The sequence below is a fragment of the Galeopterus variegatus genome, unplaced genomic scaffold (assembly GCF_000696425.1).
Source record: "Galeopterus variegatus unplaced genomic scaffold, G_variegatus-3.0.2 Scaffold3603, whole genome shotgun sequence".
NCBI classification, from domain to species: Eukaryota; Metazoa; Chordata; class Mammalia; order Dermoptera; family Cynocephalidae; genus Galeopterus; species Galeopterus variegatus.
This window is the reverse complement of record NW_007729714.1, coordinates 157,012-173,932: the sequence shown is the minus strand read 5'-3', so window position 1 is coordinate 173,932 and position 16,921 is coordinate 157,012. Positions and strand designations below refer to the sequence as shown.

The following is a 16,921-nucleotide window of genomic DNA, read 5'->3' as shown; positions in this document are numbered from 1 at the left end:
GAAAACGTTCTACCTAGAATTTCCGTATGAATCAAAACCTTAACCCGTGCTTCTAATAAGGAAACCAGGATCTCAAAGAGTAAATCATATTTTAGGGAATTTTAAAAAAGAAACCTATGCGATCATGAACAACATGGAAATAATTCTGAAGATCCAATCAGGGGCTGGTTGCATCTTTAGGAAGGAGTTTTCTGTGGTTTACAGAAACAGAAGTTTAGAAATAATACAGACATTTGGTTTTCAATCATTCAGAAATTTTCTTCAAAAAAAGGTAGTTAGAACCAAATTATCATCATTTTTTCCCTTCTTTTGCAAATCAAGAAATACAAATACATTTCATATGTAATTCCTCATACAAGTTTTAGTCCAAGTCATCAGAATTATAACTTTTAATTTAATTTTATAAGCTCCAAATTATTATTATTTTTTTTTTTGTCTTATTCCATGTCCGGCGACGGATCGCAACCCTCAGTGTTGCCCCCGTACCGGACCGGGACCAGCAACGGGATCGCAGCCCTCGGTGTTGCTCCCGCACCTCGCTCAGCCAGTGAGCGGGAACCGGTCTGTATGTGGGATCCGAACCCTCGGCGGGAGCGCCATCACGCTTCCCAAGCGGCGCACTATAGCAGTGCGCCACCAGGCCGGCCCTAAGCTCCAAATTATTAAACACCAACAGTAAGTTGTGTGTATAAGAAAAACAATGACAAACACAAAAAATGAAAGCTTTTTTTTTTCAGCCACAAATAATAGCGGAGTTGTGTATGTATGAGAAATAGAAATAATAAAATAAAAATGAGTATTAAATTCAAAACCTCAGGGGAAGCTATTTTTGATTAGAGACTTTTATTTACTTCAGAATATGAAAGTTTAAAAGTCAAATTTTCAAGTTACATAAATTTTTAAAGTTACCTTTTTCCCCACAAAAGATTTACATACAGGCTTAAATGCAGAAAAATTAAGGTTAAAGTATACATATTGATAAGTTTAAATAAATTTGGAATGGTTTCAGAAAGATATGCTACAATAATTTAGAATAAAACAAAACAGTAGAGCATCATATTTTGGCTTGCTTGAGATATACATAAGGTACAATAATTTGTTTTCTTGAGACTCCTCTTTCTTTTGAGGAATAAGCTGAAATTTAATTATTTTGAGTAAAGAAGTCTTTAGGTGGTATTAACAAAACTTAAGAGGAAGTCAGAACAGAGTTAATATATATGTGTATGTATGCATGTGTGTGCATATGTACATGTGTCTATATGTATATGCACATACACATATACCTTCTTTCATTTGCATTTAAAGAGGGAGTATATGCACATACACATATACCTTCTTTCATTTGCATTTAAAGAGGGAGTATATGCACATACACATATACCTTCTTTCATTTGCATTTAAAGAGGGAAGTAAGACCCCACGAAAGCCTCCAGCTGGTTCAGCCTTCATTTAGTTCCACCAGATGGCTTGAATGATTCCACAACCATAACAGGGTGACCACCTCTTCCCCACTCAATTTTTCCTGGGAAGAGATGTGGCCCATCTTGCTGCTGCTCTGAAAACACGAGGCTACTATAACTTTTCTTAAGAACCGAATCCTGGAAAGAGCTGACTATGAGTAATAGGTGAGAACCAAGACTGCCAATAAGTGTATTTGAAAAGATTTTTTAGGGTTATTTGGATTTTGTTTTGTTTGTTGTAATCCAAAGACATGGAGTTCTCATGAAATAAAACCATATGGTACAGATAAGAACAGGCCATGAAAGCCCAGGCAGTCATTTTAGGGCCAAAGGACAGACCACCCAACGATTCACATTTTAGGAATTTGAAACGTCTAAAAGTAGATAAGGTGGTTTCTCAAAAAAAGAGAGAGAGGAGGAAAAAATAAAGGGCGAAAAAGGAAAGGAAGAAAGGAGGAAGGAAAGAAGGAACGGGGAGAGGGAAACAAGAAACCATTCAGGAAATGTTAGCTAACAAGATTACCTCACTTAGAAAAAAAGGAGATTCATAAAAAATGCATAAACTTTGTGCAGGTTAATGCAATATTAAATACAGCAGAATACATAGGCCTCATAATAATTTGGAATGCCGTATATCTATATATAACGTCTCCAAGCACTTTAAAAAAATATGCAAAGACTAACTCAGTATCATTCTAGATAAAAATTATTTCTTTTAAAGGGGCAGGGTAGGGGTAGGAGAAAAGTACGATTTCGGGGCAGATCCTCACAAAGATGAAACTATGTTTTTTGGTAATTTTAGTTGATATGGCAGCAAAAATTGTTGTAAAGATGCTGGCTGGTTTTGAGAGGGTTATTTTCAAATATAACCTTATAGCTACATTTGAAAAAAAAAAAGACCTTTGTGAAAAGTTTATTTTATTAAACCCGTGATATGTTATATTGACATTTTCTAAAATAAAACAGAAGTAGCAGAGTTGTGAATGGGTAAGGGGCAGATGATTTAAAACACAAGTGAACCCTCTTTGAGTTCCTCTCACACAAAGGGATACAGACTTAAATAAAATAATACTTCTTCCTTAAAAATCTGCCACCTAACAATTGTTTACATCATAGAAAAATAGCATTTTTGTAAAAAGAAATATAGTTACTTTGTTAAAATGGTCTATTTTAAACCAGCAATTATTTTTCATATAAAGAATTTCTAAATATCCATACAGAAAATAAAAATAGATTAATACTGAGTGCAAAGCAGACAATGGCATGTTTGCATACGCTCAAAGTATTTCATTGCCAGATAAATAATACTCTTAGTATATTACAGTACATGTTTTAATCTTTCAGGAACTTAAGAGATATTGCTTTTATCCTCTAATGGCAAATTACTGATAAACAGAGTTACTTCCCAGGAGCAGAAGACCAAACTGACTAGAGGTGGATCACATATATTCATCCACATTTCCCCTAACCTGAAAGTGCTGAAACACTGGGCAGTTGCCTGTGTCTCAAACTCCCTAACATAAGCATGGACCCACAGGCCATGGCAATGCAAAGGGGAATTTGACATTCACGGTCCTTCCAAAATCATTTGCTAGATCTTCCACGTTTAAATTCTCACACAGAACCTGATCAACACCAAACTGTTTACCAGCTTGGCCAAATCCATCATAAAGGAGAGCTGACGTGAAAACTCTCTTCTAAATATAGGCATTAAATCTTCATGCTGTAAAATCAGATGGTTTCAACGGACTATTGCTTTATCTCCACAAAGCAATTCTGGAGGGATGACAAGTGTCCTAGTGGCAGTGGCAAAGGATGTGTCAGTACACTAAAAACCAGCAGTTTCCAACTTGTACGTGGGCAAGCTGGGCTGATAGACTACATCAGAGAACATTTAATTAGTAAGCTAACGTGGTCCCAAGTTCCATTAGCATTTCATCAGACCCTCTCCACTCTGCTAGGGTCATATGAATCTGTAAAACAGAAAAAGAAGAAAATTAGTGGTATGTTTAACTGGTCTGTTTTCTGTTTAATCCTCAGACCATAAATAAATTTGTTTAGGGAACAAAATCCATGAATGCATAAAAGTTAATTTTTAGACATTTCAACAATCTTGTTTTCACTAAGGAGTAAAAAACGATTGTTTAAAGGCTTTTTTTTTTTTTAAAGGAACATTTATGGTCATTACCAAACACAGATGGGAAAATGAGAGTTGCTTAATATTTAGAAGGTCCTTTCCTATTGTTCATAGTGGAATATAATTAGCTTTAAATGCAATGCTTCTAAACTGGGAGTGATGTGCTTGGCTGATGCTAAAGAGATTTCTTTCTGTTCTCTGGTAAATTACAACTCTAATGAAAGCCTGCTTTAGAATGTGCATCTTCGTGACCAAATGCTGTCCCCTGAAGGCTTGGGGATTCTGAAATCCTGACCGCTTGGCAAGCAAAGAGAAGCTTTCTGTCTCCAACAGCCAGCAATCAGCATGCAGCCCAGGGCTGGATGCTCACCTGTCAGCACTGGTCTTTTAGGGCCTTCACCCACAGGTGTGTAGAAGTCTGGGCCACCACACCAATTCAGTCTACTGCCTGCACTGGAAAACCCCAAACTGTACCGAGACGACCTGGATTTCCGAAACGGGACACCACACAGAAGAGCAATAATCCTAAATAGCCACAACTGGGGCAGCTGGGTGTTGCTAAGTCTAAGTCTGATAATGTCCAATTTACAGATCTCTGGGGCCCAGGCAAACCTGAGGCTCACACAGGCACAATTTCCAGCCATAGCAGCTCAAAGGTTTCCTAATTTTTGAAGAGAAAATGCTTAAGAAATCTGGAAGGGGTATAGTCATTATGAAAAACATTATAGAGGTTCCTCAAAAAATTAAAAATAGAACTACCATATAATACAGCAATCCCACTACTGGGTGTATATCCAAAGGAAAGGAAGTCCGTATCTTAAAGAGACATCTGCACTCCCATTTCATTGAAGCATTATTCACAATAGCCAAGATACGGAATCAACCTAAGTGTTCATCAACAGATGTATGAATAAAGAAACTGGTATGTACACACACACACACACACACACACACACACACACACAGAGGAATATTAGCCTTAGAAAAGAAGGAAATCCTGACATTTACAACATGGATGAAACGTGAAGGCATTACGTTGAGTGAAATAAGCCAGACACAGAAAGACAAATACTGCATGATCTCACTTATATTTGGAATCTAAAAAAACATTGAACTCAATGGTAACAGAGTAGAATGGTGGTTACCAGGGCTGGGAGTGGGGAAAAAGGGGAGATATTGGTCAAACGGTACAAACCTTCAGGTATAAAATGAAGAAGTTCCGGAGACCTAACGTACCACGGTGAATATAGTTAATAATGCTGTATTATATACTTGAAATTTGCTGAAAGAGTAAATCAGGTGTTCTCACCACACACTCAAAAAAAGGTGAATGTGTGAGGTGATAAGATATGTTAATTAGCTTGACTGTGGTGATTATTCCACAATATCTATGTATATCAAAACATCATGTGTATACCTTACATATATACAATTTCTGTCAATCATACTTTAGTAAAGATGGGAAGAAAAAAGAAAAAAGCAAGGCTTAGCACAGTGCAAAAAGGTGATTCATTAAAAAAAAGAAAGAAATCTGGAAGGGTGGTGCAACTTGTGAGTTAGAAAAACAATTATAAAACAATCTTTTCTGAAACCCGTCGGGACAACTGTGTATTATGAAGGCCCACATAGACTCCAAATTCTCTAGCAGTGAAATGTTTTACCATGTCCTCCTCACACTTTATCAACTTGGCCAAGATATAGGATTGGATAAGTATGACGATTGTGTCAACTATGACAGTGTGGAGAGCACTTTGAGTCCAACATTATAAACCAGATGGGACAGTCTCTGAACTTAGGCAAAGGCATCTCCTCCTGCTCAAACATGATTATCTGCACCCAGGGCCCACTGAACTCAAAGGAAGCGGAGTTCATGTGAGTTAGCGCCCTCTGACATTTTACACTTAGCAACAGCCATGTGCCAACATAAGATATTAACAGTTGAGCACTACGTTTTTGTGCTCCATCAGCCTCACGGTGTGCCGATTCTGATGGGGCCCTCCTGTGAGCAGAGATGTCTTCTTCACCAAGAATGAGGTGCGCAGTCAGTAGGACAAGAATGTGGGAAGGTCACATCTCCTGCTGGTGGGAGATCTGGGAGAGGTTGAGCATGTATTAAGCCTCAAATTACACAGACACTGGGCACTGAATAGCTCACCTCAATGCTAGGTACCCTGAAGATACCACCACCCCACAGCTCCACAGGTGAAGCTAAGGACCCAGACATAGGGAGCCATAGAAAGAATTCTCCAGAACAATGGGGTTTCTTCAGCTCATGGATGGTCTAGGTCCAATAACAATATGATGTGTGCCATGTAACACTATTTTAAATGTTCTAGTAGCCACATTAAAAGGGATAAAAGAAAAAAGTAAAATCAACTTTAATAATATATTTTATTTCATCAAATATATCTAATATATCATTTCGACATGCAATCAATATAAAAGTCGATATTTTAGATTCTTTTTTTTTATACTGTCTTTGAAATCTGGTGTGTATTTTACACTAACAGCACGTATCAATTTGGATGAGCCACATTTCAAGTGCTCAGAAGCAATAGGTGACAAGGGGCTACTACATCAGATAGCACAGGTCTAGAGCATAGGGTGGTTACCCAGAATATTTAGAATCCTGCTTCCTGTGGGCTCTATTTAAGTGATAACTCCTAAAGGCTGCCCTGGTGAATATTTTGTGTATTAAAAGCCCTGAAAGCTACTGCCCCTGAATATATGCTAACATCAAATGGCCTTATTGACTTCTAATGGCGTTATTTAGCATCATTAAACCTTCCCAGATTTCCCCCCACTTTGGGCCTCAAGCAGTTAGTCTCTGGAAGCAGGAGGTCCTGTATGCTACCAGTGCCAGCAAATACCCTTCTGGATAGGAACATATGCCACCAATTGGACATGGACTGCTGTGATCGGAATTAGTTTTGGGCTGCTGATTTCTTAGCCAGAGCCAAAAAAGACCACTAAAAAGATGTTAGCTGAAATGACCATCTTTAACCTGAAATAAAGACACTTTCTGATATGATAGCTACTACAATGCAACACATAGTAAGGTTCTGGAAGGGTGTGTGTATGCGGGGGCTACAGATACACATGGTATGATCTTGTTTTACGTTCCAGAACAGTCTGAAGTTAAGTGGGCTGTGAATATAGGCACAATGACGTGGCTCCAGCACACCAGGTAATGGAAGCAGGAGTAGGGTGGGGATGGACAGGGGGATTCTCATATCTAAAAGGATAAAACACATTAAAAGGAGAACAAAGTCCAAGAATTTATCAGCAGCAAGGATTTATTCTAATGTGTGAAGCAACAGTGAGTGGGTGGAAAACTGAACATATGTCAAAAGTTTTACTACCTCCAATCATATGACCCCTATTCCGCTCAAAATGACTGGAACTGCATATTGAGGCCTGCTGACTATCACACGAAAGGCCCATGGAGGGCCTCTTGAGCCTCAGCAAATATAAGAAACCTTCCCTAATGGTGCCCTGCTATCCAATGACTTGAGAATGCCCAATGAAGCTATCAATATGAGTTAGCTCTGTCTGCAGATTTTTGGCCACTTTATTGTGTATTAACAAATGCATGAGATGAAGAGAAGAGAAAAAATAATTAAAATTTCTACTTGTTGGTAACTATGGTTAAAAAAATAAAATGGTCATGGGGGGGTGTTTTTAAGGGCTGGCTGAAAATTAAATTTTCATTATCTGGGTGTTTTCAGATACCTGCTGGACCCCCATTCACTAGCTGAATGGTCAAGCTAAAGATTGAGAGGGTGCTTTATTAAATTGAAAGTTTTATACTATAAAATACTCCCTGAAATACCACGTCGTCACTTATAAGCGGGAGCTAAGAGAGAAAGAAGGAAGGAAAGAAAAACCACAGTTTTGTGTTGGACTTGCAGAGGGAGAGAAAAGACCTAGGGCTGCCGGGGGGCAGAAGGGGAGAGGAGGGAGGTCGAGAAAGAAGGAAGGAAAGAAAAACCACAGTGGTGTGTTGGACTTGCAGAGGGAGAGAAAAGACCTAGGGCTGCCGGGGGGCAGAAGGGGAGAGGAGGGAGGTCGGGGAGTAATTGGGTGGGGGCCACAGGGAACAATCACAATGTGTGGTAATGGGCATGCTGATAGTATTGATCTGATCATCACAGTTTGGGCACAGGTGGTGATGGTCAGCTTTGTACCCCATAATATGTATAATCAATAAAAAAAAATTTTAAAATACTCCCTGAAGTATGTGGTGTTTTACCATAACAGGATTTGTCTTAATTTAAAATCTTTACATTATTCAGAAAGAGGGAGTAGGACTTACACAATCATTTTAATTTTTTAGATGAGAAAACTTTCTTTAGAAGCCCACACCAAGTTTTTAACTAGCGCCTAAAATCACATTTAGGGGGCGGGGGGTGGGTACTGGTGAGGAATCACACTGAAACTTACAATAAATCCCAATAGCTCAAAAAATGGACCACCATGTGGCACTTTCCCCACCATAATGGCAAAGGCTCCACATATTTAGTATTCTCTTCCTCAACAAAGACCCCATGTGTCAAATCAGAGGATCCAACAGGGCCCTGACAAATGGATTATTTCAATAATGTATTTTGCATAAGGAAAATCCTGAAGAATCGTACCGCATTTATGGGAAAATTTAAAACGCGCCCACGGTGATTTTTTTGTTTAGTAAAAATTTCTGGATTCTTCCAGCTGAAATAACTGCTCTTTTCTATCTACTTCTAAATTTTTGGATTTCAAATCAGAAAACGGGGGGTGAGCAGAAGCACCTGCTGGAGATGGCCTAGGAAGGTGGCCAGGCCCGGCTCAGGTGGTGACCACTCCCCAACCCTAACTCTCACCTCATGGGGGCGCACTTTCCCCTTCTGTAAAAAAGGTCTGCGCTAAATGATTTCAGGGCCCTTCCAGTCCGTGGTTTATGATGTGGACCTTTTGATATTTATCCCAGCTCTTCTTCTAATCATCTCTAGGATATATAATTGATTAATTCCCAGGGCCTGAAGAAAATGCTGGAAACAGATGTCAGGAATTCTCTAGGCCTGGTTTGTGTCAGAGCTGAGATGGTGAAACAAGGTTCGGGGAAAATCACTGTCACCACTGATGGGAAACTGGCTTGTGGTTTTATGCATCAGAGAAAGCTCCGAAAACACAGGAAGGTAGGGTGGTGGAGAAGGCCTGCAGACCTGCAGGATGCCTCGCCAGTGCTCAGCAATCAAAACTTAGGGGACTTTAAGAAACACAGCTGGTGAATGAATTTTCTGGGGAGGGGTATTGAGAAAGTACACCCTGTTAATTTTGTCTATTAAATCTTTTAAAGCTTCATAAATGCTGTGGTTGTGAAAACAGAAAAAAATGGGAGGGATGCAAAGAATTTTGGAAGGTGCAAATGTAACACACAGCAGAACAGGACAGACAGTTTATTGAATTAACCTGGTGTGTCTTTTCTTAGTAGGTTAATAAAGAGCAGTGAGGGTTATTATTTTAGGAGGAGAGTACAGAGTACAAATGCCATGGTCTCCAACAAGACTCATCTAGGAGCCTGCACCAGTGCTGGAAGACTTATCTCTTCATATTAAGAGGCCTGAAAAGTTGTTTATTGTATGCAATTTTACATAGTTATTTACATAGGTAATTTCTATAACGATTCAATCTTTTAAAATATACTACAAGATCTTGATTTTTGAGGAAAGCTTATGGATAATTCTTTGAAAATAAAGAATCTTCTAGTAAAACAATTCACATGGTCAACTTTCTCTTTTCTGAATATGCAGATTTGCATTATCCACCAACCTGGTAGTATTTAGTACCTAATTATATGCTGTCTGGTTCTAGAATTATCTCGGGGTGTTAGTTGTTTCCCCCTACTATAGTGAAAGTTCTTTGAAACCAACTGCCATGTCTTATATTTCTTTTGGATCCATCACTGGCCTGGCATGTAATAGATCTTTGGTAAATAGTCAAAGATCAATTGATTGATCCAAGTGTAAATTGCATGAAATTTTCCATACCTTACAACTTTCACAAAATAAATTTAAAATGGAGCAAATATTAAAATATGTAAAAATTAGGCAATAAAAATACTAGAATAAGATATGAGTGAATTTATTTATAACTATGGGGTGAATGAAATGAGCCCAACTTTTCTTTTTTTTTTTGTCTTTTTTACTGACCGGTAATGGGATCGCAACCCTCGGTGTTGCGCCCGCACCACGCTCAGCCAGTGAGCAGGAACCGGTCTCCACATGGGATCCGAACCCTCGGCGGGAGCGCCGCCGCGCTCCCAAGCGGCGCACTCTCCAGTGCGCCACCAGGCCGGCCCCCAACCTGGTATTTTTTTTATGATCTAAGGACTCCATACTAATAGAGAACACCTGCCCTCTTGCCTAACTCCTCACCTGGGCACCAGAAGTCTGGATCAACGTCCTTCTTCTTCTCCCTTTGTGCCGCCAGATGCCTGTTTTCTTCCCTCGAGATGATGTCCTTGGAGAAAGAGAGCGAGTGCCCGAGTCTCCGGGCCCGCTTCCCACCACTCAGGGAGACCCGGCCTCCTGGCTGCCAGGCCTGGCCCCACGTGGCCTGTGCTTCCTCGGCCTCCTCCAGGGAGTCAGAGTTCCTGAAGCTCAGGAATCTCATGCGGGACACAGAACACACCTCCTTCATCCTCATCAAGCGGTCAGGGTCTGCTTTCCTCTGAGGGGAAGCCAGTTTCTCTTGTAAACTTTCAATCACCTTGGAAGGGCTTCTGAGCCTCTTTTCGGAGCCTGCCATACTGGGGCTCTTTTCTATAAAATGGAACAAAGTGGACTTGAAGGGGAGTGTTGGCCCCACATCCTTTTGATCGAAGGACTTGGACTCTGAGGGATCGGGCTGAGGCTCAGGGCTAGAGGCTTTGCTGGAGATGACACCATCCTCACCTGAATGGTCAGAAGCCTGGGGAGCCCACCTGGTACTGTCTCTTTCCCCTACAAAGAGAGGGCTTTTGGTCCAGCCACACTTCCTCCTACCATAAAAGGCATCAGTGGATACGGTGGGTCCATCTGCCGGTGCTGAGCTGGGTAGTGGCTCTTCCCTGGGTGACTCTGGGCTGCAGGCACTTGCCTCTGGCTTGGGAGGGTGGCTCTGTCCTGCTCTCCTGGCGCCTGGCAGGAGGGACTCCACAGCCACCTCAATGCCCAGGATCCTTGCAGCCCTGGCTTGCAGGGACTCACCTGGGGGGATTTCTGTGGCACTTGATTCACCCAGATACCCATCAAACTTACTGGCACCCTGCTCTTGTTCCACTGTAAGCCCCACGGACCGCAAGTCTGGTGCCGAGAGTCCTCGGTTTTTGCTAGTAAGGGCCAGTGGGACCACTGTGCCCCTCTCTTGCCCACTATCAACCTCTGGAGGGACCACTTTGCTCAGATTCACAGAACTTACAGCATTGGTGAGTGTCTGACTTTCCTGTGGCTCTCTCGGTTCATCCAGATAGGATGGGGGGACTGGTTTTGTGTCCCTTGATCTTGACATCATTCTTTTCAAAGGACGTGGGCTGACCGCTAGTGCGTTCATTCCATTGCCAACCTCTGCCATCCAGTGAACATCTGCAGGCTGCAAAGAGTGGCCTCTGCTCTCTTCCACCTGCACTGGGCCTGGGGACTGAGAGTGGGCACGCGGGTGGCCAGGTTTCCGCTCCTCAGCCCAGCTCCAAGACTCGCGCTTAACTCTTTCTGACCTGAACACAGGGTTCTCCGGCTCCAGCATCCTCAGCTGTTGCTCAACTCTTCTTTCCGGGCTGTTTGCACAGAAGCCCAAGTTCGTGGGTCTAGGGTCAGCACAGTCCCCCCACTGCTGTTCTGCCTCACTCTCCTCCCTGCTGTCGCTGCTGCTATGACTGCTTTCTTCTTCTTCTTGAAGCTCTTTGTTAAAACTTTCTAACTGACTTATCAAATCCCAGGGACGACGACTCACTGGCTTCAAAAGAAACTGCCCGAACGGCTGCTGACTGTTGCACGGGCCCGTCGTCTCCCCCTTCACCACCTCCGGCTTAGGCACAGGACTGGCTCTGTGTCTGGGGACATCCACGCAGGGCTGACTTGGGCCCGCTTTTGGCATGGGTGCCTGATTTGTGCATGAGGAAGTCCTGGAAAAAGCACTGGTGCTGGAGGGACTGAGGGAAACTTGACTTTTCAGGTTACGAGCATCTGGCCTCTGTTTCTGGTCCCTGGAGGTGAAGGCTGTGTGCGCCTGCGCTTCGGGGGCAGCAAGGTCTAAGGACTTGGGACTCAGTGTTGCGTTACGGGGACCCCCCAGCTCTGCAACAGGGAGGAGCTTTGAGCTTTTGGATTCTTCGGGAAAACTGGTTTGTGTTTGCTGATCTCTATACTGGTGCCCTGGCCAAGAGCCAGAAGACTTGAGTTCCCTGTGTTTTGTAAGGTGAATGAGTCCGAGGTCATTTGCTCGTTTGTTTTCTTCTGGCTCCCCCAGCTCTTGTTTGGGGAACTCTGCTCTCCCGGCCATGCTTCCTGTGAGGGCCTGCAGCTCCAGGTCGGTGGAGGACGTGCTCAGCAGACTCTGCTCTCGCAGAGCGGCGCTCTTACCACACCCATTCTTCGGGTCAGCACTCTGTTTTAAGTCATTGTTGTTCGTATCTATATCTGGCAGATGGGATTCTGACTTAACTGGGATGGAAACCAAACAAAATATAGTCTCATTTACTTTTTTCTTTGAACTTTTCTTGGTCTGGATCCCAGCTTCAAATTTTTTGAGCTTGGTTCGAGTTTCGCAGGTACTCCTGCTCTGCGGGTTTGGGGAGGAAACTTGGCCTTCTGCAGGACCATGCTGGCTGCATCTCATGTCACGCCTCTGTCCTCTCTCAACATAGGGGTCTCTTTGGTCAGGGATGCCATCGTTTTCTCTATCGCTGGGGGGCTGGCCCCACAGCCACCGGGGGCTGATATCAGCAAAGGCTGGGCCTCTCTCATTCCCTGACGGGGGGATCAGGCCCTGTGGATTCAAAAGGGCACCATCATGTTGCATTTTTCCACGAGCAGGTTCTTGAGGGGTGACAGGACCAGAGTCATACAGCTTGTCATCAAGCTTTGTTTGTTCACAGAAACCCTGGAGCTGAGCTAGTTTAATATGTCGTATCCGTGGATCGTCAAAGGGAATGTACTGTACAAAGCCGTCGTAAGCAGCAGCAGGACGGGAGCGTGGAGGGAACCCTTGAGGAGAGAGTGGGCTTGTGCCGTAGTCGTCCCCAGTTCCAAGGGCACCTGAGGGAGGCTGACTACTGGCACTGGCCTCAGGCAGGTGCTGCTGACCACGACCACCACACACGGGTCTGGGCACTGGATCTTCCAGGTAGGGGTTTGGGATGTGCTCAGGGGGTGACCTGTATGATGGTGGAGGCACATACATGGGAGGTTCCAAACCAGAGTCTGACACACAGGGCTCATGCCTGGGCTCATGAGTTTTGGCAAAACAGAGAGCGTATGGATCCGTGTGTGGGCTGTCCTGAGAGCCGCAGTTTTCGGCCCCGCCCCTGAAATGTTGGTGTGAGCCATAAGATGGAGGCTTGAGGGGTCTCCCAAACTTCGGCCGGGGCAAGGGAGCCAAGGAGCTACCCTTCTCAAGGTTACTGGTGGATTGCAAATCTGCGGCACAATTTGGAGGATGCAGGGGCATTTTAGCAACTACTGGTACATGTCCATCACTTAACGGTATGGGAATTTCTGTGCAACCCAGGCTCTCAGGGGAAAGACCTCTAGGCAACGACTGGGATTTGCTTTTGTTTTGAGGATTCAACACAGGTTCTCCTTGAGTGAATGGGCACAGATCTTGAAACAGTTTCTCCCCACCACCATCAGACATCTGCCTCCCTAATTTCCTTGGCTGGCTCCAGCTCTCGAGGCTTACATTCTGCCACTTGGCAGGACCTGACATTCTCAGCTCTTCTTCCCAAACTGCCTTCATCATCACATTCTCTGTCCTTGCTCCGACTTCCCATGGACCCTCCCTCATGTAGAGGGGCAGACTGTGGGCTTGGGCCATTCCTCTGCCCTCCAGATCTTCTCGGTCCCTTGGACTCAACAAGCTACTGACCTCCTGTCCTCTTCTCCAATAGGCCTGGTCATTACTGGTCTGAGGCTGAGAGGACCATGCTGAGATGGGTGGATCATAAAACCTACAAAACAAAGAGGCCCAGATGTTATGCACAGAAGGAACACACACTTCGCTTCTGCAATTGGTGTTCAAAGTCAAACTCAGGTCAGCACCTTTGAAAAACTGGTTCCCAACCACAGTACTTGCCAACTTTAAGGAAAACATGTTCCACTAATTATGATTGGAAGACAGCCATGTGTTTTGCCATCAAGAGCCAAGGAGTGGCAGCAGCAGGCTTCCCACAAGAACACCCAGGGCACTGGCCATACTCCAGAGATATCACAGCCCTTAGAACTTTAAAATGCCCATGGGAACAAGGGTAAACCCTAGAGCAATGTTTCTCAAGGTGTAGTCTTGGACCACTTGGAGCACTTTCCTGGCTCAGTCCAGACCTACCGAGCAATCTCTGGGAGTGAGTCTGGGAGCCTGCTTTTAAAAACACCACTCTTGAGCAGTGGTTCCTCAACTTTAGCGAGTGTCAGAATCACCAAGAGGGCTGTTAACACATAGATTGCTAGGTTCCATGCCCAGTTTCTGATTCAGCAGGTCTGGATGGCCATGATTTGCATTTCTAGCAAGTATCCAGGTGCTGCTAAAGCTGCTAGTCCTGGGACCCTACTTTGCAATGGTGGTTCTCAACCATGACCACACATTAGAATCCAGAGGGACTTTAGAAACCTTGATGCCCAGGCAGTAGCCTGGATGAGTTACTATACATTAGAATCTTGGAAGGAGAGGGAGTGGGGAAAGACAACCAGGCATCAGCATCTCCCCAGGTTTCCCCAGGTATTCCTGGTACACAGTGCGACTGAGAACCGTGGCTCTAGTATGCTTCTCTGATGGTAAGAATCAACCAGTGGGCTTGCTAAATATACACATTCTGATTTCCCCAGGTATTCCTGGTACACAGTGCGACTGAGAACCGTGGCTCTAGTATGCTTCTCTGGGTAAGAATCAACCAGTGGGCTTGCTAAATATACACATTCTGGGTCTCTCTCCACAAAAGTTCAGATTCAGTAGGTTTGAGTTAGGGCCTAGGCATCTGTATTTTTAACATGCATATTGGGGGATTCTTACCTCAGGCAATTTGGGAAACACAAGAGGAATGTGGGGCAGGATCTGCGAGGCAGGAAATGGTAGTATCAAATGCAGGCTGCGGTTCACTACCTGGCTGCACACTACGATTTCCTGTGAGCCTTTAAAAAATATCAATGCCTAGGGCCCACTTCCAAATATATGGATTTAATTGGTCTAGTGAGGAGCCCCCACCAGTATATTTTAAAATCGCCCCAAATGATTCTAATATGAATCCAGGGTTTAGAATCACAGTTCTAATGTAACCAAAGGAAGTATCTGAATAACATGGTTACACTGGGCAGAAATATTAAGCTTCTGCCTACAAATGACCACAGACTAGGACTACAGCACAGAAAAAACATTAACTGCGAGAAAACTCTGGCAACTCAACTATATTGATTAAACATGGGCTAAAAGAAGACTGTTTCAATTCTAAAATCGCTGTTTGTTTTTTTAAAGATTAAAGTATTAACAATATGTATTCATGGTTGAAAGAATATAGGGAAGTACAAAAACCAAATATCACTTGTAATCTTTCTACTCAGAGATAGTTACTTTGATTGATATCGTCTAGTCTATGTCTGTGGGAGAATGTGGATTTTCAAATAGCCTTGGTATTCTACTAGGTATCTGGTTTTATGTGAACATTTCCCAATGCTTGTAGTACAAACAACAGCTGACACTTACATAGTGGTTACTATGTGCTCGGTCCATACGAAGTGCTTTCTGTACAATATCTCATTTAAGCTTCACCAGCATCCCTCTGAGGCAGGACCTACTGTCCTTCCCATTTTACAGAGGAGGAAACTGAGGCACAGAAGTTAAGTAGTATGCTTAACTCTAACATTCATTGGGCACCTATGCTGTGTCATGCATTATGCTAAGCACACCAAATAAATCATGTCTTTTAAACTTTACCCATTATTTCCCCCATTTACAGATAAGAAAACTAGGCCTAGACAGGTTAAATAGCTTTCCCAAGTTACACAGCTTGCAAGCAGTTGGGGAAGAATTCTAATTCAAGAAATGCAGACATAAAGCCCATTCAGCTAACTACCATGTTTTACTTCTTCCAACGAATGAAGATTGAAAAATTTCAATCTTCCAATGAAAAATTCCTCAAGTGCTTAATTTTAATGGATTAACAGTATTCTGTCATATATGTACATGATTTACTTAACCACTGTACCTATGTTGGACATTTACGTAGATTCTGTTCTAAAATGCTTTGAGAAACATTGTTCACAGACATTTAACACAAGCCTTAGATTTTTTTTTTTTTTTTTGCAGCTGCTCGAACCCTTGAGCTTGGGGTTATAACACTGTGCTCTAACCAACTGAGCTAACTGGGCAGCCTGAGATTATTTAGAATAAATCCTTAGAAAAGGAGTGAGCATATTGTGGGGTATTATATTATGCATATTGTCAAATTGACCTTGGCTAAATCAGTCCAATTTAAAGTCCCACCTGTAGTGCAGAGGTGAGGTGGTCTTGCTGAGCCTTCTCATCCCTAGTTATTACAATTATTTTTTCCTTATTAGATAAGAGAAAATAACTTCTCATTATTTTAATTTGCATTTCTTTGATTACTAATAAGGTCAATTTTTTTTTTTCATGTGCTTAGGTATCATTAAATCACATTTTGTGGTTTCAGATGATTTCTACAACACAGTCCACCTGTAGGCTGATGGCACTGGAGTGAGGATGATGAGGGACAGGGAGGTGCTCCAAAGCCAGGCCATCAGTCCTGCACAGTGACAGCAGGTAAAGGCCTGGGAATGGAGTACTTGCCAGGATGGGGCTGAAGAAGAACTGTTCCCAACACAGGCAGCAGGTTGCTGTTCTGCAGGCGTCCCTGGTGAGCATCTATATGATCATTAATCTCACTATTCTTACTTTGGAATTACTTCTTTGCCTTAAAAGGTGAGGGTTGCTCCTCCAATCCCGCATCCACCACTACCCTCTGATAACTCGTTAAGCAGCTGCTTACAGCAAAGCAGACTTATGGGCTGAAAAGGTGGAAAACATTTAAAATCAAAGTGAGGTAAAGCATTTGCCACTGAGCAGCCTAAATGCCCCTGTGTTT

General features: G+C 43.1%; 1 protein-coding gene across 2 annotated transcripts in view; it reads right to left on the bottom strand.

Annotated features, from left to right (window-relative positions):
- Positions 1–1,626: 1,626 nt before the first annotated feature.
- Positions 1,627–16,921, bottom strand: part of KIAA1462 (KIAA1462 ortholog) — a 49,372-nt gene continuing 34,077 nt past the window's right edge. For both annotated transcript variants that reach the window (XM_008585520.1, XM_008585521.1), the window contains exons 3-4: positions 10,011–13,780; positions 1,627–3,433 (exon numbers count right to left, since the gene is read on the bottom strand). In XM_008585520.1, the coding sequence (XP_008583742.1) occupies positions 3,399–3,433; positions 10,011–13,780 (3,805 nt within the window). In that variant the 3' untranslated portion in view covers positions 1,627–3,398. The remainder of the gene's footprint in view (positions 3,434–10,010; positions 13,781–16,921) is intronic.